We start from the raw sequence: 25,000 nt of genomic DNA, 5'->3' as shown, positions 1-25,000 counted from the left end.
ATGTCGAAGAAGTGCCGTCCGTCAATCAGAACGTGGTTGATTTGAGATTCCGTCTGCTATGGTGATCTCTAGGTGTAACGATAAGGGAGGCTGTGTTGGAAAAAGGTGCTACGTATGGCCATATTTTTGGAGGCGGCGAAATCGATGAGTCGTAGGCCGTTTTCGTTCGTCTGCTGGTGGGCACTGAACTTACCAATCGTCGGTCTGAATTCCTCCTCCTGGCCTACCTGAGCGTTCAAATCTCCTATGATGATCTTGACGTCGTGGCTTGGGCAGCGATCGTACTCGAGTTCGAGCTGCGCGTAAAATGCGTCCTTGTCATCATCAGTACTTCCGGAGTGTGGGCTGTGCACGTTTATTATGCTGAAGTTGAAGAATCGGCCCTTGATCCTTAACCTGCACATTATTTCGTCGATCGGACACCAACCGATCACGCGCCTCTGCATATCAGCCATCACGATGAAAGCTGTTCCCAGCTCGCGTGAGTTGCCGCAGCTCTGGTAGATGGTATGATTACCTCTAAACGTTCGCACCATGGATCCTGTCCAACACACCTCCTGCAGCGCTACGATGCCGAACCCGCGGTCCTTCAGTAGATCGGCGAGTATGCGGGTGCTCCCAATGAAGTTGAGAGATCGGCAGTTCCACGTACCGAGTTTCCAATCGCAAGTCCTTTTTGTTGCTGGGATCGTTGCCGTTGGTCTCGGTTCGTATTATTCTGTTGCTGATTTTCCGCTACAATGATTTTTTACGGCTGGCTCGTAGGGCCTGACACCAACCCCCTACTTTCCGGAGGACCATAGTGCACAGTTGAGCTTAGAGTCCTTCCCTGGCACTCGGACGTAGATCAACCGCCCCTAACATGGGGATCAGACGCTGTTGTGAGCCGCTCCTCCTGGAGAACAGACGCTCAGGTTTACCGAAGCCTCCTCTCCCTGTCAGCCTACGACCAAAGTTCCCACCGGGGTTGGTTACCCGATCTTCCCCAAGGTTGCTCATAGTTTCCGGCCGGTACCGCGTGGAGGTAGGGATAGGAGTTGCTGGGCAGAGGCTAGTGGATCACAATGGGATCTGAATTGCGCAGCATACCCAGCCTTTACAGTGCCGTGGTTGAATAAGCCTTATTTCTGTTTTATATCTGCATTCGGCCTGCTTACTGCCATATCATAACAGTTCGACTGCTTAACTGCCCTAAATTAACAATTCAAATGCTTCTTAAAATCTGACAGCAGTTTCGTAGCATTTCAAATGCACGGTATGTTTTGGTCAACAGGCATCATAACTGCTACTTTATTGCCATGAAACTGCTAAGAGATATTGGTGATGCTAAAACCACCACACATTTCCACTTTCTAATTTACGTGCCACGGCTGTACTGCCGTAATTCTGCAAAGTGACGTAAGCGACATTGATAGTTGTGGCCCATTTTTTGGTTATTATGCATAAAACTCTTGCTCATCCTCTAAGTTTCTTTCCATAGATGATAGAATACGACTAGATCTTGCATTCTAATACCACAGTGTTATTTTTACACCAGATTTTATATCTACACCAAACCTCCATTTAGGTAATGAGTCGGGACTGCCTAAATAGAATTTTTACCTAAATGGATTCATTACCTAAATGGATTCAGTCTATTACCTAAATGGAGTACAAGGTTGAAAATAAGTTGAAGAAGGGAGATTGACTAGGAGATTTAAAGGGGGTCATGCGGAGTTTCAGAATACTTTCAAGGGAGTCTCAGGGAAGGAGGGGCTTCAGGGGCATTTTCGGGGGTTTTGGAGGGTCTCAAATCAGACTTGTCATTCAAATGACTAGATGGGCACGAAACACGAAAAACTCTGCAAAATTCCGCCAGACTGAAAAATTGTTGAATGTCGGGTCAAAGTCGGGTAAATTTTTATCGTATGTTGGGCCACTGTTGGACCAACATCGAACAACTGTTGGGTCTATATTGGGTTTGCCGGTCAAAATGTAAACAGGTCAATGATAGGTTGATGTCGGGTTTGACGTCATCAATGATGACCAATGGCAATCAAATTCCATTTAGGTAACGTTACCTAAATGGAGGGACCTAAATAGATTTTACCTAAATGGATCCTACCTAAATGGAGGTTTGAGTGTAATATACCAAAAAATATCGACATTTTGAATGGCGCTTACGTCACTTTGCAGAATTACGGCAGTGTAGAAGCCATCATTATTCGCATGTCCAGGCAATCATAGGCAACAACGAAGAAAATCAATGGGAAAACATGCTTTTGCAAATTAATTCCATGATTCTTCATTACACCAACAAAGCTAGCCATGAATATGTTTGACACTTCTCACGTCATTATGACAGATCACACACACGAAAAAGGCAGATCACATCTTCTACTTTATCGATTTTGTTGCCGTCCTTTTCATGCTCATGTTACTGTCTGTCAGTCTTTTTGAGGTAAGGTTCATTGGTGTAATAAAGAATTGGTTTCCTATGATCGATTTTATTATCAGCATCTGCCGAGCTCATAACATAACGAAGCAACTGCCGCCGGTGTAATATTCATGCCTTAAACTCAGCCTTAAATAGATCAAAAATCTAACGCGCTTTATCTGATCAGCTATAGCTTACCATGTAGCGCGGTTCAGAATCATCGTCAATCTGAAGATCGAGGGATCGAATCACAATTTGGCCGAAAGAATCAAAAAACAGCAACAGAAGTTCAGGACTTGAGGCACGTCCTTAAAAGTTCAACAGGAGAGTAAGAAAAAAATAAGAGAAAAGGAAGCCGTAAAATGCACAGGGGAAATTATTTCTGGACGAACATTTGAAAAGGGCCTATCTGCTTTTTGTAAACAAACATGTTTTTGTCTCTGTAGGGCCCATCTGCATCCACCCACGCACATCAACACCCTTAACAGACCCTTTCCCTTTCTGATAAGGGTGTTGACGTGCGTGGGTGGATGCAGATGGGCCCTACAGAGACAAAAACATGTTTGTTTACGCAAAGCAGATAGGCCCTTTTCAAATGTTCGTCCAGATTTGTTTTTATTTTTGGCAATCTGGGGGATAGGAGCGATAAGCATTTATCAGCCGTATATTGTGCCAAAACCTGCATTTAAGGACAAACGTCTTGAAATCCCGCTTCAAAAGTGCACCAGAACTTCAAACGCACAAATCTCTAGAAGCAAGCTTCAAACAACAGTGCATTTGATTATTCTGTTTTTGCTCACTTGTAATAAGCTTAAAATAAGAAGATCAGGTGCGCTGGTTTTGTTACGAAGAGATTTGTGCGCTCGAAATCGTGAGTAGGTGCCAAAGTCGGCCATTGTGGCGGCCATTTTGGGATTCTAACAAGTCTGTCCTTAATTAGCACTAATGACGCATATACGGCAGATTAGCATTTTATGACATGCAGTAAAGGCGCATATAGTGCCGAAATAATGCTATTTTAACTACTTAAGGGTTACCTGGGGAGATATATGCTAACACATTTGATCCTCTCAAGGATGATCCCCAACAATATCTCCGGAATTTTCTGCAGTAGAAATGCTTTCAAGTTTGCAACGGCTTCATTAACAAGTTTTTGTTGAGAGGAACTGAGGTGCACTTGAAACCAATTGCATCGGACAAGAGCTGTTCCATTTTCTCAACCAATTTAGGTACCTATCGCGACAGAAGCAAGTTTTCTGTGCCAAACTGTATGACAAGTTCGCCACTCTGCTCGCAGCCCATTAATGATGAAAGTGTCAATGGTTCTTGTGGATTTTGACGCTAAGTCTACCAGCGAGGATGAAGATGATTTTTCCGCCTGTAACTGTTTGCTAATTGTGATTATTCCAAAGAATGCATCCCTGATTGCCCAGAATGAAAAATGTTTCAACTCATCATCCTGCTGCGCTCACAATCCGCCACCCCGTTGTTGCAGCAACGAAACGCCATGTCGGATTCGTTGGAAGTGGATTCGCATATGCTAATGTGCCGCCGGGGCTTCGTTGGAATATTTTAATTAAAACGAAAGCCGGTCAAGAGAAATGGGACACAATTTCTCAAGACGGCGACATTTTCATCGCTGCCTTGTACCACCTAGTCCTAGTGGCTGGCTGGCTGGCGTTCTGTCTTCTCCTCGGTGTTGATAGGTTTTCCGGCGAAGACTGATGGTGGAGAAAATCGCACGTAATTTGCGCCTTGGACGAAGCCGAAAGACAACTACGAAGATGATCGAAGAGAGGAGCGAAATGTTTTTGCGAGTTAAAAATCTAATATGCACTACACTTCTTTGAAGAACTGTTTCGTAAAACACTATTTTTAAGGACAACTGTTTTTTGAGATATCATATCACCGAATAAGCAGTGTATCGAAATTAATGAAAATTTTAGCATTAAATAACAATACATTGACGTTTTAAAATGTAATATTTGCTCACAACGAGTACAGTTATATCGGTTTGATGATTCCAGCCATATTGTAGAAAATAAGTCAAATTTACTACACCACACTATAAGTACTGAATGTGACCTTTCTTTAATCCAAATAGGTTCTAATTTATCCTCTTAAAGATATCTTGGGAACAGAAGTCGAAAATTTGTGAATGTCAAAACTAAGATGTAATGACCTTGATGTGAAAAATAAGAATTTTTTTGGGATACATCCAAAAATTGTCAATCCATCTTAACTTTTTTCAACGTCCCAAAGGAGCCTTTTCTACCTTTTGAAGCATTAATATATTGTTGATAAACCTTCAAAATTTCATTCGATTCGGCTCACTGTTTACGGAGCTATGATAAAATCAGTTGGCTAAAAGATTGTGTTTTACGAGAACGGTTTTAGCGTTCCAGTGCTAGTTCTAGGTTCTAGTATTTAGAGTCACTTCAATAAATTGTTCAAAAATGTACATTAGGGCAGTTCAGACTTTAAACATGTTAAAAATTCAAAGCTTTCATATGTTAGATACAATCCTTGATGCAAAACTAGAATCCTGACAAATTTTCAGCCATTTCGGTGGTAAATTAATGGTGGCCCAAAAGCAGAATAGGTTTATATGCGAATTACTATGGAGAATTTTCAAAAAAATGGTTTTCCGCGCAGTAGAGCAATAACACATGGATAAAATCATGGGATCAGAGTCAAATTGAATTCTTCAGATCTCAAAGATGAGTGTTGCCGAAGACCGCAACTCGTTTCGACAATCGGGAAAAAGATATTAAACAAGTTAAACAAAAAAAAAATTCGCTCCAAGGATTGTAATGAACGTATGGGAACTTTGATTTTTTAACATGTATAAAGTCTGACCTGCCCTAATGTACATACGCCAGCTTTTCTAGGGTGGCACTATATAGGCTGCCAAAAAGAATTGGTCAACATTACAAGGGCAGGCACGATAAGCATCCGCTATCTCATTATAAGTAATGCACGTCTTTATGTAGCATAAATTAATAATTTTGTCAAAAGGTGCAATACAGGCATTTACTTATGAAGCTCTAACGTCAAGCGAAGAAAGTCATATTCATCTATTCAGTGCGGAGACTAGTTTTACATAGAGCCCCCCCCTCTTTCTTTTTTGTGACTCTACGTTCCTACGAGAACTTATTGACATGCCTCTCTTCAACTTAGTGTTCTTTAAACACTGCCACAGTTATTAATTGAACTTAGCAAATCCAAACACGAATGCCATAATGCCAATGTTACCACCGTTTGCCAACTTGCTCGAGTGATTTATTAAAGCTCAGTGGCTTATACGTTACTGAAAAGAGACCACCGGTCGTGTTTGGATTTGCCTGACTTTATTAGAGACTTTTATCTCAGGGAATTTTGCCATTGCCAAGCCAATGGGTTATCCCACTTTTAGCCGAAACTGAGTAAGAAAACAAAGGATTTTTCGATTTCTAAGTGAGGCCAATTTAGTCATTGAGTAGAATTTTTTCTCGGTGTAGGAATTTCTGAAGGAATTCCTGGATCAATTCGTGGAGGAATTCTTGGAGGAATTCCTGAAGAAATAGCTGGGGTAATCCCTGGAGATGTTCTTGATGGAATTCCCGGAAAAGCCCCTGGAGAAATGCCCGAATGAAATCATGGAAGAATACCTGGAATAATTCCTGGATAAATTCCGGGAGGAATTCCTGGGGGAATTTCTGAAGGGACCCCTGGAGGAATCCTGAAGAAATCCATTAGGATTTTTTGGAGAAATTTCTGGAGAATTTACCGTAGGTAATTTCGGAGGTATTCCGTAAGGACTTACTGGAGGCCCCAAAAGGAATTCCTAAAGGAGTGCCTTGAGGAACCTCTGGAGAAATTCTTGGACACATACCTGTAGGAATTCTTGGAGGAATCTCTAGAGAAATTCTTTGAGAAATCTCTAGAGGAATTCCTGGAGGAATCCCTATCTAGACCTCTCCAGTTTTTCAAGTCCACCCCCATATTTTGATTGGCATCCTAAAAGAAGTAACTGGTCAAAATTTCAGCCAAATCCATTGAAATTAGGAGGTGCCTCAAATCAATTTCATATTTTTCGATTCTTTTCGAACTTCAAAAAATCATAACTTCATTAGCTTGTGAAAAGTTAATTCTTTCAGCACAAATTGAACACACAATATTCCTCCAGGAACGCCTCCTAAAAGTGCTTGAGGGTCACCATGCAATGTATAAGTAGTATGGTGAAACGTTCAGGAAGAATTCCTGGAGGAATCTCTAGAGGAATTCCTTGAGGTATCTCAAGAGAAATTGCTAGATGAATTCCTGGACGAATCCTAAGAACTTTTTTTTCATGCAGGAATTCCCAGAGGAATCCTAGAGGAATTTCTGGAGGAATCCCTTATGGAATTCTTGGAGGAATCCCAGGAAGAATTTCTGAAGAAAACCATGGATCAATTTCTGATGGAATTCTAGGAGGAGTTTCTGAAGAAATCTCAGAAGAAAGTACTGAAGAAATCGCGGAAATTTCAGAGGAAATCCTGAACGAATACTTAAAAGAGTAAGCATAGGAACTTTTGGAGCAATTCCTGAAGCAGTACCTGAAGAAACCCCAGGAGGAAGCTTGCAAGTAATCCCAAGAGGAATTCTTAAGGGAATCTTTAAACAGTTCCTGAAGGAATTTTTAGATTAATTCCTGGAGAAGTTTCTGGATCCTGAAGGAATCCCAAGAAGAGCTCTCGGAGGCAGTTTCAAAATAATCCTGGAAATTGTTCCCGAAAGAATCACAAAAGGAATTCCCGGGAATTTTGGAAAAGTTTGTGAAGAAACCCCATGATGAATCCCGGAAGCAATCCCGTGAGGAATTTCTTAGGGAATCTCACGAGAGCTTTCTTAGTGAATTCTTGAAAGCATTTCTGTAGGAATCCTAGGATGAAAATTTGAAAAAAAAAACATATCTGCAGTAATTTTTGGACGAACTATTGACTTGGATGGATTCCTAATGGATTTTTAAGGAGTTCCTCGATTCATTTTTAATAATCTTTAGTAAAATTTTCTGAAAGAATTTCTTGAAGATATTCCTGCAGAAATACTTCGAATAATTCCAAATGGAATTGTTGGAGCAATCTCTAGCGGAATTCTGTATGGAATATATGTAGAAATCCTTGAAGAAATATCTGAAAGAATACGTGCAGAGGATCTCTGGAGAAATTCCTGAAGGAAACCTCGAAAACAGCACTTGAACCATCATCGATTTAAAATTGCCCAATGCTGGTCTGCATACCCGGATAAAAACTAACCATAGGGTAAATAAAAGAAAATCGGATTAAGTACGGTTCCTTTGAATTCCACTAAGAATTTGCATCCTTTGACAGATACGTATTTCGACCTCAACTGTAAGGTCATAACAATAGGGTATTTGGTGAATACCATTCCTGCACCATACAGTGTACCGGCTACAATAATGTACAGGGGATAGACAAAATGATCGGAACAGGCAAAATTTTCCCTTCTCAAAAATTTTTCAAATTGCTGTAACTTTTCTAAAAGAGTTTCAAATATTCTCAAACTTTTACTGTAAGTTGCTTAACTAGTTGTTTATCAGTGTACAAAATTTGGAAAAGATCAGGCTGTTCTGCACGAAGTTATAAAGATTCTAGAAAAAGGTATTATTATCCGATAGCCAACTTTGAGCTGATATATCTCCAGATTCAATGAACCGAATACAATGAAATTTTGATCATTCATGACTTATATAATAAGCTTTGAAAAACTTTTGACTTAACTAAAAATTCAAAACACGGAAGAAAATTATAACGGTTCGATTATTTTGCTGATAAAACACCATATTTTATTAAATTTCAACATCGTTTCAACATCGTACAGTTCATTCAAATTCCCTCTAATTGTCTTGAATATAAATATGTTTTGAAGAAAAGCAACAACATAGCCGGCAGCAAATTGAAAAAGAAATGGGATGCATATTAAAAATAGACCAATCAACTAAAAAATCATAAAATAAATGAAATCGTTATAACTTTTTCTCTTGTCATTAATTTCAAGTTGTGTCAAATGTTTTTCAGAGTTCATTATATAAGTCATAAATGGTCAAAATTTCATTGCATTCGGTTCATTGAATCCGGAGATATAACAGCTCAAAGTTGGCTATCGGATAATTATACCTTTTTCTCAAATCTTTATAACTTCGTACAGAATAGCCCAATCTTTCCCAAATTTTGTCCACTGATACACAACTATTTGATCAACTTACAGAGCAAAAATTTGAAAATATTTGATGCACTTTTCGAAAAGTTATAGCTGATTGAACATATTTTGAAAAGTGAAATTTTTGCCTGTCCCGATCATTTTGTCTATCCCCTGTATATTGTAATGAAATGGTTCGCTAAAAGCTTTGCACATTGTAGCTACTATACATTTACATTCGATTTTTTTGTAACAATATACAGGGGATGGCCAACATGTTTGGGATAGGCAGCTTTTTGTCTCCAACAAAAAAAAAATCAACATGCTGTAACTTTTCATAGAGTGCATAAAAAAATCTTAAATTTTGGTTTTATGTCAACCTATTGTGCATCTTTGGTACAAATTTGGACTCGATTGAATAATTTTTCGCGAAGTAAGAACCGTTCGGGTAAAACACTATTATTTAGACAACTAATTTTTGAACTGTCATATCTCGGAATCCAGTGAACCGAATTTAATGATTTTTTTTAACGTTCATCAACAATATATTGTTATTAATACGACGTCATAAAATGTAATATTTACTCACGGCGAATTAAGTTACACCGCGTGGAAATTTTTACCCACATAAATAAGTCAAATTTACAATACCACACAAAAATTACTAAATGTGTTCTTCCATCAATCTAAATAGGCTCTAATATATCTGATTAGAGATAACTTGAGAACAGAAGTGGAAAATCTTTGGATATCAACACTAAAATTTATCGAAATTGATATAAAAAAGTTACATTTTTTCGAGAAAAATCCAAAAAGTGTCAATCCATGATAACTTTTTTAAACGTTTAAAAAGTACCTATGTTTTAAAAAAACTTTTGAATCATTCATTTGAATCAACATATTGTGAATAAACGATCAAAATTTCATTCAATTCGGTTCACTGGTTTCCGAGATATGACAGCTCAAAAATGATTTGTCTAAAAAATAGTGTTTTACCCGAACGCTTTTAACTTTGCGAAGCATTGATCAATCGAGCCCAATTTTGTACCAATGATGCACATATAATAGGTTGACAAATAGTCAAAATTTGAGATTTTTGATGCACTCTATGAAAAGTTATAGCATGTTGAACTTTTTTGCGAGGGAAAAAAAGTTGCCTATCCCAAACATTTTGGCCACCCCCTGCATTATATAATATATATATCTTACGTTTGAACCATTCACTTTTCCGAAACATTTTTTAATTATTTATTCAGTCTTATATTTTTTTCGTGCTTTGTTTTGTTGATGTTTGTGACTTTTTTTATGGAAAGGAAAGGAAAGAAAAAAAGTGTATAAGTTGAAACATCAATTTAAAGTCAATAAAATGTTTAAATAAGTAGTAAACCAGATGCCTTAAGAACTGCAGATCCAAGAGATATGGCGGGCTAGGTATGTAGAGTGCGATGAGAGGAATACGATTAACGAATTTTATCTTTGACATAGAGCCATCTTTCACATATGGACTGGACTGAACACTGAAAGAACTTCTAATATAGGTTCGTCTGTGGGTTCGCTTTTTAACCTAACTTATACTTGAATCGATCTTGACAGTTTTCTCATGAGTTGTTATGTATTTTCCCGTGTATTTCAAACTTTAGTCAAACTGGAGCCTCAATATTGCAATAACGGTTAAGCACGCTGTAATGATACTTATATACCTCGTCACCCACTTCATGCAACTACATTAGTGGTCTAATAATAATTAGTGCGCTCGGCATAGTTCCACCATCCCGCTCAAAGTGTTGCCACAAATAATGCTTAGTTTGCAAAACCCGGTTATCTGGCTGCCCGAGCAAAGTCTGACAGCAAATTGAAAACAAATTTTGATGTTGTGATATTGCAAATTATGATAACTCAGGTTGTTGTCATTTTGGTCGTTTTAACGGTTAAAACATCAGAGCAGAAAAATGTTCCCATAACAGCAAGTTGAAAACAATTCCTGCTATCAGTGATAGCAAATTGATAACTGTTTTTGCTATCAGTACGAAAAAATGGAAAAATCGATAAATATAGGGGTTTTTGGATTGATATGAAATCCTGAATACCATAAGATAATTACACTAAATGATATACTCTTAGAGTTATTATACAAGGTTGCCTAGAAATTTTAAAATAACTTAAAAACTTTTTTTTGTAATAGATTGAAGTGACAGCAAAACAAAATCTAAATTTGAAATCAGATTTAGTCAAGACAGACTGATATCAAAATGTGATATCAATTTGTTGCTGAATACAAATCCAGTTTTCGATTTGCTATCATTTTGTTGTTAGACTCTGCTCGGGTGGTGGGGCATGGGAGCCTAAGCTTCAACTGTTAATGCAATCAGAGACTACTAAGACTTAGACGTGGGCGATCCAATATATGAAGGGTTATCCAAAACGCTCTGGAGAATTTCCAAAGCGCATTCTTATAATGCTAGTAAGCCTAAGATGCCATTAACAGGAGGAAAATGACAAGATAATATAACATTATACGGTTTATGTAATGTAAAACAATACAACATAACAAAAGAGAACCATTCCAAAACCATTTAATTAAATGTATAACTAGTAGTTAAACTACAATTAAAAACAATATATTTACGATACATTTCATTGTTTGAAACCATACGTGTACCATACAATGTACGGTATATTAAAACCCACGTATCAGTATTTAGAACAATTCATTTACAATAGAATGTATGGTTTTGCAAAAATATATATATGGAGAAAAATATGTTTTTATATTGTTACGATACTTAACAACCCGCAGGAAAAGGTTTTCTTTCGATTTTTTTTTCTTAATTTAAAAACCCAAATTATGGCTCTTTTGCTTTGCAGTGTAGGTTAACTTCACTATCATTGAGTCTCGTCACATTTTCTTATTAGAAAATTCTGTTTTGTTGAATGCAATGTTTCGTGATACAAATGTAGACCCCCAAAACACTGAACGGAAACCTCCGCCCGAAAACGACTGAGAAGCGACACGATCGCGCCCCAGTTCGATACTCGGTTCATCGATCGTAGGCCATCATTTCAAAACTGGATGACAGTCATGTGAAAACGAAATGCCGACCATATGGTCGACCAATCTTGTTTTCTAGGGATGAATCAAGGGATGAATAACAAAAATTTCATCGCTCTCCCTTTAAAAGACAGTTTCGAGATTAGAATTGGAGTACCTTCGCGGGAACCCCTTTCCAAAAACTCGACATGTCTAATAACAGACATGTAGGGGGGTTAGGGGCATAATGGACACCCGGGGCGAAATGGACACCCCTGTTTTTGCCGAAACCGTTGACTTTTATGTAAAACTTTCAATGCATAAGTGTAAAGGAACATGCCATTGTTCTATTTTTCAAAAGTACCATTTAAATTCCTTTAAAATAACCAAAATATCATTGAAATTGAAGTATGTTTTTCATATGGTGGATTTCTTATAATTTCGAAGCAGCGCAAATAAGGTATCACGAGAGATTGAGTGTGTCCACCATACAAACAAGTGAATTGTTAGCTTATCTACATGTATACGTAGATTTAGCAATGGATGAAGTATTATATTTTTGATCAGAACACACTGAAAATAGCAATTTCAATGTTGTAGTCTATTCGGGGCGAAATGAACACTGGCAATTATGAATGGATGTACGCGCGTTGCATACTGTTAGGCGTTTTAGAGAGTGATAAAATTCAATCGATTATAAATTAATTATTTTAGCCTAAAATTTATTTAATTAACTTTGAAGTTATGTAAACTCGTCTAAGATGGAGTATTATATCTGTGGTATTGATATCCGTTGGCAAATTACTTAACTGGTCGATATTCTCAAAGATACAGCATACAATATGCAGGGGTGTCCATTATGCCCCGATGGGTGTCCATTTCGCCCCGTACCTTTGCTGCCAGCCCCAAAAAACACACGGTTTTCAATTCATTATTTCTTCACAATAATGACATTTTACCAGCTGTAAATGATTGAAATACGTAGGAAACAAGTTAAAGTTGTAAGCCAGCTGATAATATGTTAAGTTTTTGTCTGTTATACAGGCCTAACGTACTCATTTGCTTAGGGTGTCCATTATGCCCCTAATACCCCTACGCGAAAATCGCCAAGGATGCGAGTATAATGATCAAAGAACTACGGTTACGCTATCGATACATGTGTGCGGCGCAACTGAGTTGCCTTCGCTTTGCAACCAATACTCATTCGGCCTGCGTGCGTCTACTCATAGACGAATGAGATGATCGTCAATCGATTTAAGGATGATTGCTATACGGCTGACGAATCGTCATTCCAAAACACGATTTGGATCATTTGAACTGGGTGGGTGGTCGGAAAAATCAGTCGGTTTCAGGATGGGGTTTTCGTTCAGTGCAGGTGGCGAATATGTGAACATCAGTCAATCATGACTCATTTTGAACTTATAAACTCAAATCAAAGAAAATACTTAGTCTTCCAATTGCTGTTCCATGTAAAACGTCGTGCCAATCTAAGGTAGGCGAGCAGAGAATTTAAGTTGTACATATTTTGAAATAATAGGGACAGATTATTCTTATAGGTAACAGCCATGGCTGCTGCAAAAGGAGAAAACAATACGACCGGCTTCGACTATCAATTAGAAACATTGGTATTCTGTGTCAATGAGTTGTTGCAAAAGAAGGCTTGTATAAGCCGGTTCAATGTTGGGAGTGCAGTAAACGGAATCGGTGTCCCAGATAAAATACGGCATGCCTTTGATGATGTCGTGCTTCATGCCGAATTGGACGATGGGCAGAAAATTACCAACATGATACAGGTCAAGCATACAGGAAAAATGATCGATCAGGCTTATCTGTGCGATAACCAAAAAACGAACGTTTTAAAATACTTTAAATCGTTTATGGCCCTCAAACCATATCTCCTAAACGAACTAAACGAGCTCGTTATTTGGACTAACATGAGCATTAAAAACAACATAAAGGATTGGTTCGAGCCGTATGTACCAGTTCATCCGGAAAGAGATATTTTAGGAGCAAGCAAAATTTTGAAATTCCAAAGATACCTATTGAAAGTTGATAAATTTCGAGAAATATCAAGAGATTTTCTGGATATTCTGCATCCTCGGACTGCTCTTGTCGAACAGTTTATCGATGTATTATTCAAACAGGAAGAATGGCGATCCAAGGGGGCGGCCAAAAAGCACCACAGCGTTATGGCGAGGGAGGTTATCGAATGCAACAACGGGGGAAACGCCACATTCAAACAAAACTTTATAGATGGACAAGGATTGCTACCGGAAACGGTTCTGTTCCGTGAGCGCTTTGAAATGTCGATGAGGAAAAAGTTTACTCAGAAGAACCTTGGCCCGTTTGTAATGGCAGAGTTGAACGAGCTCAAGTATGAGGATCATTTCCAGCTAAAAGTGGATGCAGAATTTGGGAGCGGAAAAAATGCGCAGTGGAAATGGGAAAACGTTTGTACCGAAGCGGATTTGGAAGAGTTTCGTAAGCGTTTCGTATTTTATGTTGAAATACCACGGGAGGACGAGTTTAAAACAATGCTCATTAGAGAGATTACCCATTTTGAAGAATTGATTGATTTGCTGGAACAATGTGCACATAAAAAAATAATTTGTGACGATAAAGTGAAGACAATTACTACATTGTTGAGACTTCGTGATTACGTGAATAGCGGCCCTTATAAGAATCTGAAATTCGATGACCTGGGTAATTTGAAAACTGTAGTTCGTAAATATTTGGATGAATGGCAACCCCAGTCATATCTGAGTGTGAGGGGTAGCCAAGATGTTGATTGTACACTTTCTCGACTGATTTCAGTAGTTGAATATTTGTTAGCTCCACTTTCTAAGAGATTCTTGGTGCTGGATTTCAACAATCTTAAACGAAACTTTGGAAAAGTCCAACAAATTACAAGTCACAAAGATATAACTGAGAATGGTATGAAATGTTTAATCATCACTTCTGTTCAAAACCATCGACAAGAGCAAGAAGTAAAAACCCAACTACACAGCATACATTTACCAATTATACTTGTTGGCCCATCTCTGTTAAACTGCTTTGAAGATGAGTTTGATGTTGAACAATTGGATCACTTATGTAGAGATAATATTTTTGGTAGGCAAATTTTCTTACCTCAGAACCAAGCGTGTACTGTCGGTCAAATTATACCGAAAGATGAACTGTTTGTAAAAGAAAATTTCCCACTGGTACTGGCGCTTCACCAAAAATCCATAAGCATCGAAAGTAACGTATTAAAGCTAGACGAAAATTATGTCGCAAGAAAAATCTCAGTCAACGGTAGCGATATTTCCGATATAATCTGTGACGACCAATACCCCCAAATCATATTTTCAGATCAAGCCGGAATGGGCAAAAGCACTGAGATGGTGAAGATTGCTATTGACTTGCGTAAATGTTATCAAAACCATCTGGTACTATATTTGGATTGTAAAACCGCAATTAAACATGCAAAGTGTGACATTATAACAGCCATATGTAAAACAATTAATGTAAAGGTATCAGCAGAAGAATGTCTTATAAAGTGCCTCATACGACAAAAAAATGTTATTATGTTGCTAGATGGAATCGACGAGGTTAGTGAAAGCTCACGAAAAGCATTGGAAGAGATGTTAAAAAATATTGAGGCGCTAAATATTTACAAGGTCTTCATTGCTACACGCCCTCACTGTTTAGAATTTCTTGAAAAGATTTTCCAAAATTCCATTACTTGCCAGTTACCACCGTTTAGTAAAGAAGATCAAGTAGACTATCTGACACGATTTTGGAAGATTGATTCAATATGTGATGTACATGAACATAAACGTATCACGGAACTCATTGATGAGCTGATTGAAAGATTTCGTAGAATGCTGAAAGACGAATTGCTGATTGGAATACCGATGCAAACGTACATGATTGCTGTCATTTACCAAGAATCTATTAGATCATCTGAGTTTGAGCTTCCTAAACCATACACGGTAGGATTTATTTATAACAAGTTTGTGGATCTCAAATTGTTAGAAGTAAGTAGCCGTCAATTCGATTTGAACTGTCAAGCACACAAAAATGCCATTGCTACTATACAACAAAGTTTTACACCCGATCACATCGAATTTTCAGCCAAAGTATACAATTCTTCAGAATCAGTACCCGAAGAACTCTGCAATCGACTTCAAACAAACGGGATCGTGCGTTTAAGCCCATCGATTGGATTTGTACATTACACCTATTATGAGTACTTCATCACTTTGTATTTCCTTACGTACAAAACCGGTGCAAGCAAAGCATTCATTTCATTTATGAAACAAAATTTATGCACATCCAGATTAAGCATTGCTACAAAATTCCTTGATCACCATATCGATGGGATAAACTCAACTGATCAGCTCCGATCATTTGACAATCGAACGGTTGATGGAATTTCAAACGATTTCGAACCACCCTCAACGGCTCGACTTCACCCGGAAAAGATACGAGAGTTCAATCATTATCTAGAGCAGGTTTCCAATACCGAACGGTACACCCTCATTAGGAATTCATTAAATCTGTCGGTGTTCAACGTGTTTGAAGTCCTGTACGACAGTCTGCCACGGGATACCAAATCTTCATTACAATTTTGCTTCGGTGAGAAAGCTGAAGAGCGCTTTGTCAATCTTAAAATAATGGGTGGAAACCAGATGGTGCACTTTCTCAGCATTCTACTTAGGAAAAACCCCGATACATTCATTCAACAATATCTGACCATTTTCGACGACGAGGATGAAGATTATCTTGAGGTGGCCTGTCGGAAACCATTCGTTCAGGTACTGATTTGGTTGGTTGAAAATCTAGTCCCAGTGACCAAAGATCAAAATCGAGAAAAGCTCTACAGTTATGTAAACCACCGCTTCGATAAATACTTTCAGTTGGTTGTGCAACACAACAATGCTTTATTTTTAGAAGAAACGATTAGGCGGGCGAAGGACCTATGGCCAAAGCAAACTATCTACAATTTCCTTATCAAACGAAACGTACTAAAACTGTTCCTGAGTAACGTTGAGATCAAATCCAACAACAAACCGCTTAAAATTAAAGAACGGATTCAAATGATCGATCATATATACGAACTATTGCGCTGGGCAAGTGGCGGAAGTGTTGCGCTAAGTCAAGATTTCACCGATTCCGTGGACAATTTACAAAATAGTGGTATACAAAGTGCATTTAGAAATAGATTCCAGAACCAGTGAACTGCCTACCTCTAATTGAAGTGTAAACAAATTATTTATAGAAAAGTATTTTGATATATTCATATTTTTAATGTTTTAGACTATTTACAGGAATAAATGTTTATGTAAAAATTAAAAGTATTCTTTTATTGATGACACGCACAAGCTTCTTTTTACTGCAGAAATTCAAACACCCTATAAAGTACTGCAGTAGGAATATTTTCATTTTCCTGTTGCTGCATTTGGTGGGGCAATAAGAGCGCAAGACGGGCCCAAGCCAATGACAAGGAGGAATAATGGCTAAATAGTCTTTGCTGACCATACAAACGCCATGGGATAGGAATAGCACAGACAAACAGACGTAACACTCTTATAATTCCCATCATACACCGATTAAACGGTCTATTCCAAAACTTGATAGTTGGACAACTACCCATCCGTAGCGCTCGCATAGTTTTTGTTCGTTTGCCCTCTACCTACATTGGCAAAGGTAAGTTGGAATACCTATCTGTTATTGATCACTAAAATAACTATGAAACGGCCGCTATGAAATAGCACAGATAGCGCCACCGTAGCCTTGTGTGTTTGACATAACTCCACTGCTGGCACAATGTTATTGTCCATATACCGTAGCGCATTTGTTTACATGCGACGAATGAAAGAAAAGTTTGCTTCATTAATCCATTATTGGGTATTATGCGCGTCTGATATGACGGGAATTAGTGCATATGATGAAGTAGATTTCTACCCTACAAACAAGTAATAGGTAATAGGAAGTGATACTACATTAAAATATGACCTCAAACCGCCATGATACATTCGCTTTGTTTGCATCTATCTATCAGTAGAATAATGTATTTCAATGTTAGCAACTCTTAATTTTATAAATAAATATTCTCTTTAATAAATACTGTTCACTATATTTTTTCAAAGGATCAGACTTGGTAGCTATTCCACAATGACTCACACAATTCACGCACTCTCGAATTCTGCAAATCTTCTAGCTTTTCGACAAACAACCATCCATCAACATTACGGTTCAGTAGAATCTGCAAATCGTAACCGCTCAAATGTTGCTCAATGAATGTCAATATTCCCTCGAAGACTTCCGCATCGACATTTTCCTCCTTGAAGGACTCGATCAGCACGCATTGAATATTACAGTTCATCAGAAAATACTTGATCACTCTCTGATGGAAACGTTTCGCTATGAGCTCTAGCGTTTGCTTCAGGAGAGCACCTTTTCGGTACTGAGCCGTGAGTTGTAAATAGTGGCGCCATCTTTCTTTCATGTAGCCCAGGAGCAGATCACTCTCGTCTTCGTCGGTTAAATTTTGCTCCATGTGGAACAGCTGCTCAATTACTGATCGGTGATCGCGCTTGATTGCCATGGTTACGAAGTCATCTTCGTTATTGTTGAAGCTGGAAATATGCTTCCTTGCGACGTCTTGGGGATGTTCCTGGTGTAATATCTTCAAAAGTTGCAGCAAATGTTCTTCGCTCATTTTCGTCAAATCCACTCGGAATGGGTTATCTATGCTGGGTGCAAATTTGAAGCATAATTCGTCTACTAAACTATTAGGAAGGCTTTCGTAGATGACTTGAAATGTGTTAAACTCGGCTTTCGCAATGCTTCTCCGGAGGTATTCAAGCTGCTGTTCTACAGTAGAACATTCCACGAAGAACAAGTGCCATTGTTTGATCTTGTCAATATGAAGTTTGTGCTGTTGTAAGCATCGCAATTCTTTGAGATTCGTGTTCTGTAACGAAGGGGTTGATTGGAGCGTTTGGTGATGAGTATCTGCTTTACCGATGTGGTATTCCAAAAAGGCACTGAATTTCGATTTACTCAAGTGTTCGGACATGTAGAGGTTGAACTGTTGTTGATCGACCTGATGACGTACAATGAATTGAGCCACGAAGAACTCCACGAAAACTGCGTTGATGAATGATATTGTACTGTTATTGATTTGAAGCATTCCATATGGCTCTAGTTGAGAGAAAGTTTTTTGATCGATAGTCTGATGTGTTTGCAAACGAAACGCCAATTCGGAATAATCTGCTTCAAACGTCTTCTTCAGCTTTTGTAAAGCACTCTCATGAGCTCGGTTAAACCTATCGAAGAATTTGTCAGCAAACACTTCGAACTTTTTGTCGATAAATCTCTGCAACGTCTCTGCTGCATTCCAGTGATCGATGGATCGTACAGTACAGTCTTCCTCGTAGATCGCAGCAAGGATTTCACTATGTAGTGGAGTGTGCAAAAGATGTTCATCATCGAACAGCCACCTAAAGGTTTTGATAAGATTAGCGACCGTTGATTCGTTTGAAGATACGCTGCTCAAGCGCTGCTGCAGAAACTGCAGCTGCTCATTCTCGGTGAAAGGTAGAATGTTATAGACTGTTGAATCACCAAGATGCTGCTGCAAAACTTCCAATCTGTGAGGTCGAGTGGCAATCATTATCAGATGCAAATTTGCTTGTCTAAGCAAATCCAACATGAACACTACAATTTCCTCCTTTGTGGAATTGACTTCATCGAATCCGTCCAGCAGCAAAATTATTCGTCGATCTTCTAGCATTTTGTGTACTATAAATTGGTTGATGCCGCCGTCTGAATTGATGTTCAACAATTTAAGGATAAATGCTGCTAAATCGTTTGTATAATTGAACCAACCTAGGATTTGTTTAAAATCCGCCAACAGCATGATGTGATCATCATGTTTTTCGCTGAAATTGACGGCCATCTGCTTTAGCAAAGTGCTTTTTCCCGCTCCTGGCAATGCACATAAGATTGAAAGAGATTCGAAAGTGGTTTGGGACGGATCTAGGTTCGAGTTTTTGTCAGTTTTCAAGCTCTGTGCGATGTGCAGTTCCAACTCAGGAGTTTCAATCCCTTGTCCGATCACGATTTGTTGATAGCAGCCTTGGGACCAATCACTTACAGCTGCCATTGGAATCGTAGCCATAGCTTGTTCGCTCAGCAGTGCACTTAATTGCATGTAACGACCTTGAAGCAGCACTACTGTGGACAAAAGCTTTTCTTTGGTATCGTCCGTAAGTTCGTCGAAGATACTGAAATGTTTTGTAGATTTCTCCAAGATGCTGATTATCCGTGCATCTGAAATGTTAGCAGTGTCACCAGCTTCAGTGATCAATTTATTAGATGAGTTTGCTCCAGCACGCATAAGAACTGCCTTATCTAATTCCTTCAAAGAATCCGCCGTAAATGATATTTGACGATCGGATTTTTCTGTATTCAACACCTTGATTAACTTATCTAAATAGCTGCTCTGCACAAGAACTCCTTTTTCATAGATTTTCTCTATCAGACTTTGCATTTCTGTATCACAGTACCGTTGTAACATGTTTCCGAACTGATTCTTTGTCGGGGCGTTTGAATAGAACACCAAAATCGATAGAAACTGCTGTACGTCTGCTAGACTAACGTTGTAATCCACATGCCATGTGGCATCGCTGAAATATTTTTGGTACGATTTGTCATAAATAATTTTCACTTCCACCAGCTCTGCAAACGGTTTCTGTTCTATTTGCAACAACTGATGAAAATCCAATATGTTTCTTTGACGAAACTGCTCACTCAGTACTAGCTCCAACATATCGTGGAACTGCTTTGCTTCTCCGCAGATATTTTTGCTAGGTTGTGTAAATTCTTCCTTGAAATGGTTCTCATCTTCAAACACATCTTTCAATAATAATACGTAGAAACTTTTCGATAGGTTCTCCAAGCTGATAACAGATTTTTGAAACATCAAAGTTGCTATCGTGAATGCTAACTTATACAAAGGATGGTTAAATTCTGCTAGCTCCTTCTCAATCAACGCGTTTGGCTTGATCCGGGCCTTTCGAATACCAATTTCGAATGTTTCTATCAAATCGTTCACGTTTCTTTCTTCAATAAAGACCACCTGTACACTTTCAGATGCAAATTCATTTCTTTTGAAATCTCTGCTACACCAAACTGCTAGCTCCTGAATTGGCTTATCAAGTTGTTGCTTGATCTGTAGATAAGCTTCAAAGTATCTTCGTATATCGAAAGTACATTTATACGATAACTTCACATCTTTGCTAAACGATATCCTTTTGCTTTTGTACCGATGTTTCTTAACGTCGAATAAATAAAGGGAACTTCTCTCGGGGCTCTCAACCTCACAGTATATATCGTCGAAATGTTTCGATTGTAGAATGTGTCGTCCTATACTACAAGGAACTGCTTTGGCGCGAGCTCGACATAACAGATACGAGACAAGATATCGTTCCGTTTGTTGACTATCGGAATCACTGCTGAAACACACAAAAAAATCACAATTTATCAATTCCATTCACGTGCGTAGGCGCGTTCCGAATTCCGTCTGTACGAATCACCAATTCAAAGAAAATACTTCGTAACCAAAATGACTTCATTTCATTTACCTTCTCATCCTTCGATAGTGCTCAGCGGACGATCTACATGTAAACTAGTTTGTTGTTCAAGATCAAAATATAGTTAAGCAATTGGTACGTCATAGTTTTCAAACTGTTGATGTTGTTTTGACTGCGCAGATGATTTCATTTTACCAAAATAACAACACAGGATTTCTAATAGGATGTAGGTAATTGTTTATGTAAAGAGCGCACGTCATCGAAAACGATTTACATGTTCATCGATGTTTTCGCTAATTTAGGTAAAAACTAACCGGCTCTACACTCAAAATAATCGACTCATGCAATATATGGTGAAGCTTACATGAATCTAGGTTGATGCCTGTGATCTTACCCGTGATAGTTGCGTGACTATCACGTAGTTGACCATGTCGATGGTGATCATTATTATCACATGATCTGTCAAGCTGGACAGTACCTACCACATTGGCGAGGTGCAAGAACCCATTCACTGAGCAGTGGTACAGATTGTGAATTCCACTACGATTCAAATTCTGATGTGACAGAACAGATACGAAAAGAAGGCCATCGTTGGGATGGAAAAGGATGCAGCAGAACCTCGACAACAAAATAGGTGGCGATTGTTTCGGCTGCCGCCAAAGTGGCGGAGGAAATTCCGGCCGGGAGTGGCAATAATGTCTCGCCTCAGAGAATGGAGATTTCAAAGTGACAGAAGACAATCTAGCCGGGACAGGCCGGTACACATGCATAATTGCACCAAAGATCAGTCAACCTTGTTACAAAAGGACTTCAGTTCTTTTTATTGCGACAAAAACCTGGAAAAATATTATAAACTGTGTTAAAGTCTAACCCATTTGTAGCGGGCATAAGGCGGCTTGGTGTCTGCTTTCTACTTCCGGTTAGTTTTCAAACCAGTCAGTGACTTATGCGCCACCCTCTAGGAGGACCACTAGTAGTGTTCTACACCCGGCTAGATACTGACTGAAGAGGTCAGTTTCCGAATACTCAACAGTGTGCAGAAAGAAGTAAGCAGACTCATCGATCCAATTTGCCAGAAAGAATCACACGGAAATAACCAACGAATCTCGGAAGATTACCGAACTCGACCTTATCCAGGTTTTAGTAACACGGGCAGAAATTCCCTAATCAAGTTATTCCCATTCCGTTTTGGAAGACAGAATACACCACAAAACAACGCTAACCAGAACAAATAGCATTCCATGGTTTTACGAAAACGAAATCATTAAGATTACCTAGTGATGGTTAATATTCCGTACGGAATATTGCGCACTTCCCACCCCCCTGGACCCCTTTCGCAGTTAGTATAAGTGCGGGATCGTAAATAAAACTGCGATATTGCATCGAATCGTGTCGGTGTCTTCTGCGCACTGATGCATTACAAGGCACTGAATAAGTGCGCAGAAGACACCGAAACGATTCGGTGCAAAATCGCAGTTTTATTCACGATCCCGCACTTATACTAACTGCGAAAGGGGTCCAGTGGGGTGGGAAATGCGCAATAATAGGTATTCTTTATTACATCAACGAACCTAACCTCAAAATGACTGACAATTCTCAGGTCATTTTGACAGATGTAACATGAGCATGAACAGGACGGCAACAAGATCGATAAAGTAGAATATATGATCCGTCTTCTTCGTGCATGTGTGTGGTCAAAATGACCTGAGAAATGTCAAACATTTTCATGGCTAGCTTTGTTGGTGTAATGAGTATTATTCCGTGAGTAAAAGTGACATTTATCTTTTTTTTTTTTTGTTTTGTTTTTGCTTTTGCAACAAGGACGTTGGTGTTCAAGTTTTGCGGTCTTCTGACCTGCTGTTCCGGAGGTGTTTAGCCTATCGCTCTATAGCGTAGAGGGTAACGCCATGGCACCGGCAACGGAACGGCAATGACAGAGTTGTTCTAATGTTACTTCAAAAGTTTCTTTATGCTTCATGAGTTCTAGGAAAATTCCACCAGGAGATGCTCGGAAGTTCCACCAGGAGTTGCTTAGGAATTCATCCATGCTCCTTCTTCTTTATGACTCTCCGTTTTCACTGGGACTTGGCCTGCCTCGCTTCAACTTAGAGTTCTTTGAGCACTTCCACAGTTATTAATTGAAGGGCTTTCTTTGCCTGCCATTGCATGAATTTGCATATTGTGAGGCAAGCACAATGATAAACTATGCCCAGGGAGTTCAGAAAATTTTTCCGACCGGAACGGAAACCGAACCCGCCGTTTCCGGATTGGCGATCCATAGCCTTAACCACTAGGCTAACTGGAGACCTCAATTCATCTATGCTTTCCCCGTAAATATGTCCAGGAGTTTCTCGGAAATTCCTTCGAAAGTTCCTTGCGAAATCCTCAAAGAATTTCTCTAGCAGTGCCTCGGGAATTCCTTCAGCAGTGCCTTGAAAATTCCTTCAGGAGCTCCTCGGAAAATGGTGCAGGAGTTTCTTGGGAATTTTTCCGGGAGTTGATCGAGAATTCTTGCAAGAATATCTAGAATTCCTCAGAGTTTCACGGGAATTGCTTCCAGGGAAGATGTTATTAATTAATTTAAATTATCATCTATATGGTTTCACATTATGCGATTCTATTGTCGCTATTCTTTTTTGTGGGGCGATTATTAAGAGTTTAATCTAGCCTAGTTTGGATAGTGGCTACGATTGAGATAGCTCAGATCAATCTTCAGCACAAACGAACAGCTACGATTGCAGATTTTTGCAAAATGGTACAGCCCAAGCGGCGTTAGTCCAAGAACCTCCCTATCGTAAGGGGAATTTCTATCTAGGAAACCTTGTGAATCCGGAATTTGCTATTTTCAGTAAAAATGAAATGGCAAACTCGCGTGTCATGCCTCGAACATGAATGCTTGTTAACAACGCAATCGTTGCTACACTCATCTCTGAACTAACCACTAGAGATGTATGTGCTATCACAATCGATGTATCTGTTGGAAACCTCAACAGGAAATACGTTTATTGTTCGGTTTATTTACCGTATGATAAACCATCCCCTACGGATGCTTTCAAGCAAGTCATCGCATACTGCACTTCAAAAGGTTTTCCGCTAATTGTTGGTAGTGATGCTAATGCTCACAATATAATCTGCAGCAGCTTAGACATCAATTTGAGAGGCTCCAGCTTGATGGAATACTTAAGTAGTACATATCTTTGATTACTTAGCATAGGCAATCGCTCAACCTTCAAATTTAGTATCTGCTAGAGAAGAAGTGTTAGGCACAACACTTTGCTCTAGCAGAACTAGTTACGAGCTGACCAATTTGCATGTGTCAGATGAAGAATCTGTACCTGACCATCGCTACATCTTTTTTGAACATGTGAATGTTACTTCGCAAACTTTGCGTTTCAGGAATCCCCGGTCAACAAACTGGGATCTTTTTACCGATTTGATTGCTGCCAAATTTCATGGATACTCATCATTCATTGACACTCCAAGTGATTTAGATTATGCCGTTGATACTACAACGGCCTCCATCATGGAAGCTTTTGAAGAAGCTTGCCCTCTGCGGTTTGTGAAGACCGCACAAGAGGAACCCCTGGGTGGAACTATGATCTGGCGAAGCTCAGGAAACAATGTAGAAAGACCACATGGATGTCAAAGCATTTTCAACAGTGTAATTTCCCACATGGCTTGGTCAGCCAAAGCAAAATCAAGAAATGGACAAAATGTAGAAAGAGTTGGAACCATCGACGTTCGGCTGGATAGGAGGCTTTCAGGTCGGCTCGCAGCCTACAAGAAAGTTCT

At 39.0% G+C, this 25,000-nt stretch overlaps 2 protein-coding genes across 3 annotated transcripts; one reads left to right on the top strand and one right to left on the bottom strand.

Moving 5' to 3' along the window:
- Positions 1–12,969: 12,969 nt before the first annotated feature.
- Positions 12,970–16,963, top strand: LOC109427084 (uncharacterized). Its single transcript, XM_029872692.2, has 2 exons — positions 12,970–13,116; positions 13,181–16,963. Exon 2 carries the CDS (start codon positions 13,190–13,192, stop codon positions 16,844–16,846), a length of 3,657 nt encoding a protein of 1,218 aa, XP_029728552.2. The 5' UTR covers positions 12,970–13,116; positions 13,181–13,189; the 3' UTR covers positions 16,847–16,963.
- A 680-nt stretch (positions 16,964–17,643) lies between these two features.
- On the bottom strand, positions 17,644–21,471 carry LOC115266460 (uncharacterized). 2 transcript variants are annotated; one of them, XM_029872689.2, is made up of 2 exons: positions 21,260–21,471; positions 17,644–21,130 (listed from the first exon to the last, which is right to left on the bottom strand). In XM_029872689.2, the coding sequence occupies exons 1-2, from the start codon at positions 21,265–21,267 to the stop codon at positions 17,761–17,763; spliced, it is 3,378 nt and encodes a 1,125-aa protein (XP_029728549.1). In that variant the 5' UTR covers positions 21,268–21,471; the 3' UTR covers positions 17,644–17,760. The 2 variants fall into 2 exon arrangements, with proteins under 2 accessions (XP_029728549.1, XP_029728550.1); XM_029872690.2 differs by having other exon boundaries at positions 17,644–21,127.
- Positions 21,472–25,000: the final 3,529 nt, after the last annotated feature.

The sequence above is a fragment of the Aedes albopictus genome, chromosome 3 (assembly GCF_035046485.1).
Source record: "Aedes albopictus strain Foshan chromosome 3, AalbF5, whole genome shotgun sequence".
NCBI lineage: Eukaryota > Metazoa > Arthropoda > Insecta > Diptera > Culicidae > Aedes > Aedes albopictus.
This window is presented reverse-complemented; position numbering and strand designations above follow the sequence as displayed.

What these genes read in the sequence shown, in the direction of transcription:
- LOC109427084 (XM_029872692.2), top strand. Translation starts at nt 13,190, where the DNA reads ATGGCTGCTGCAAAAGGAGAAAACAATACGACCGGCTTCGACTATCAA.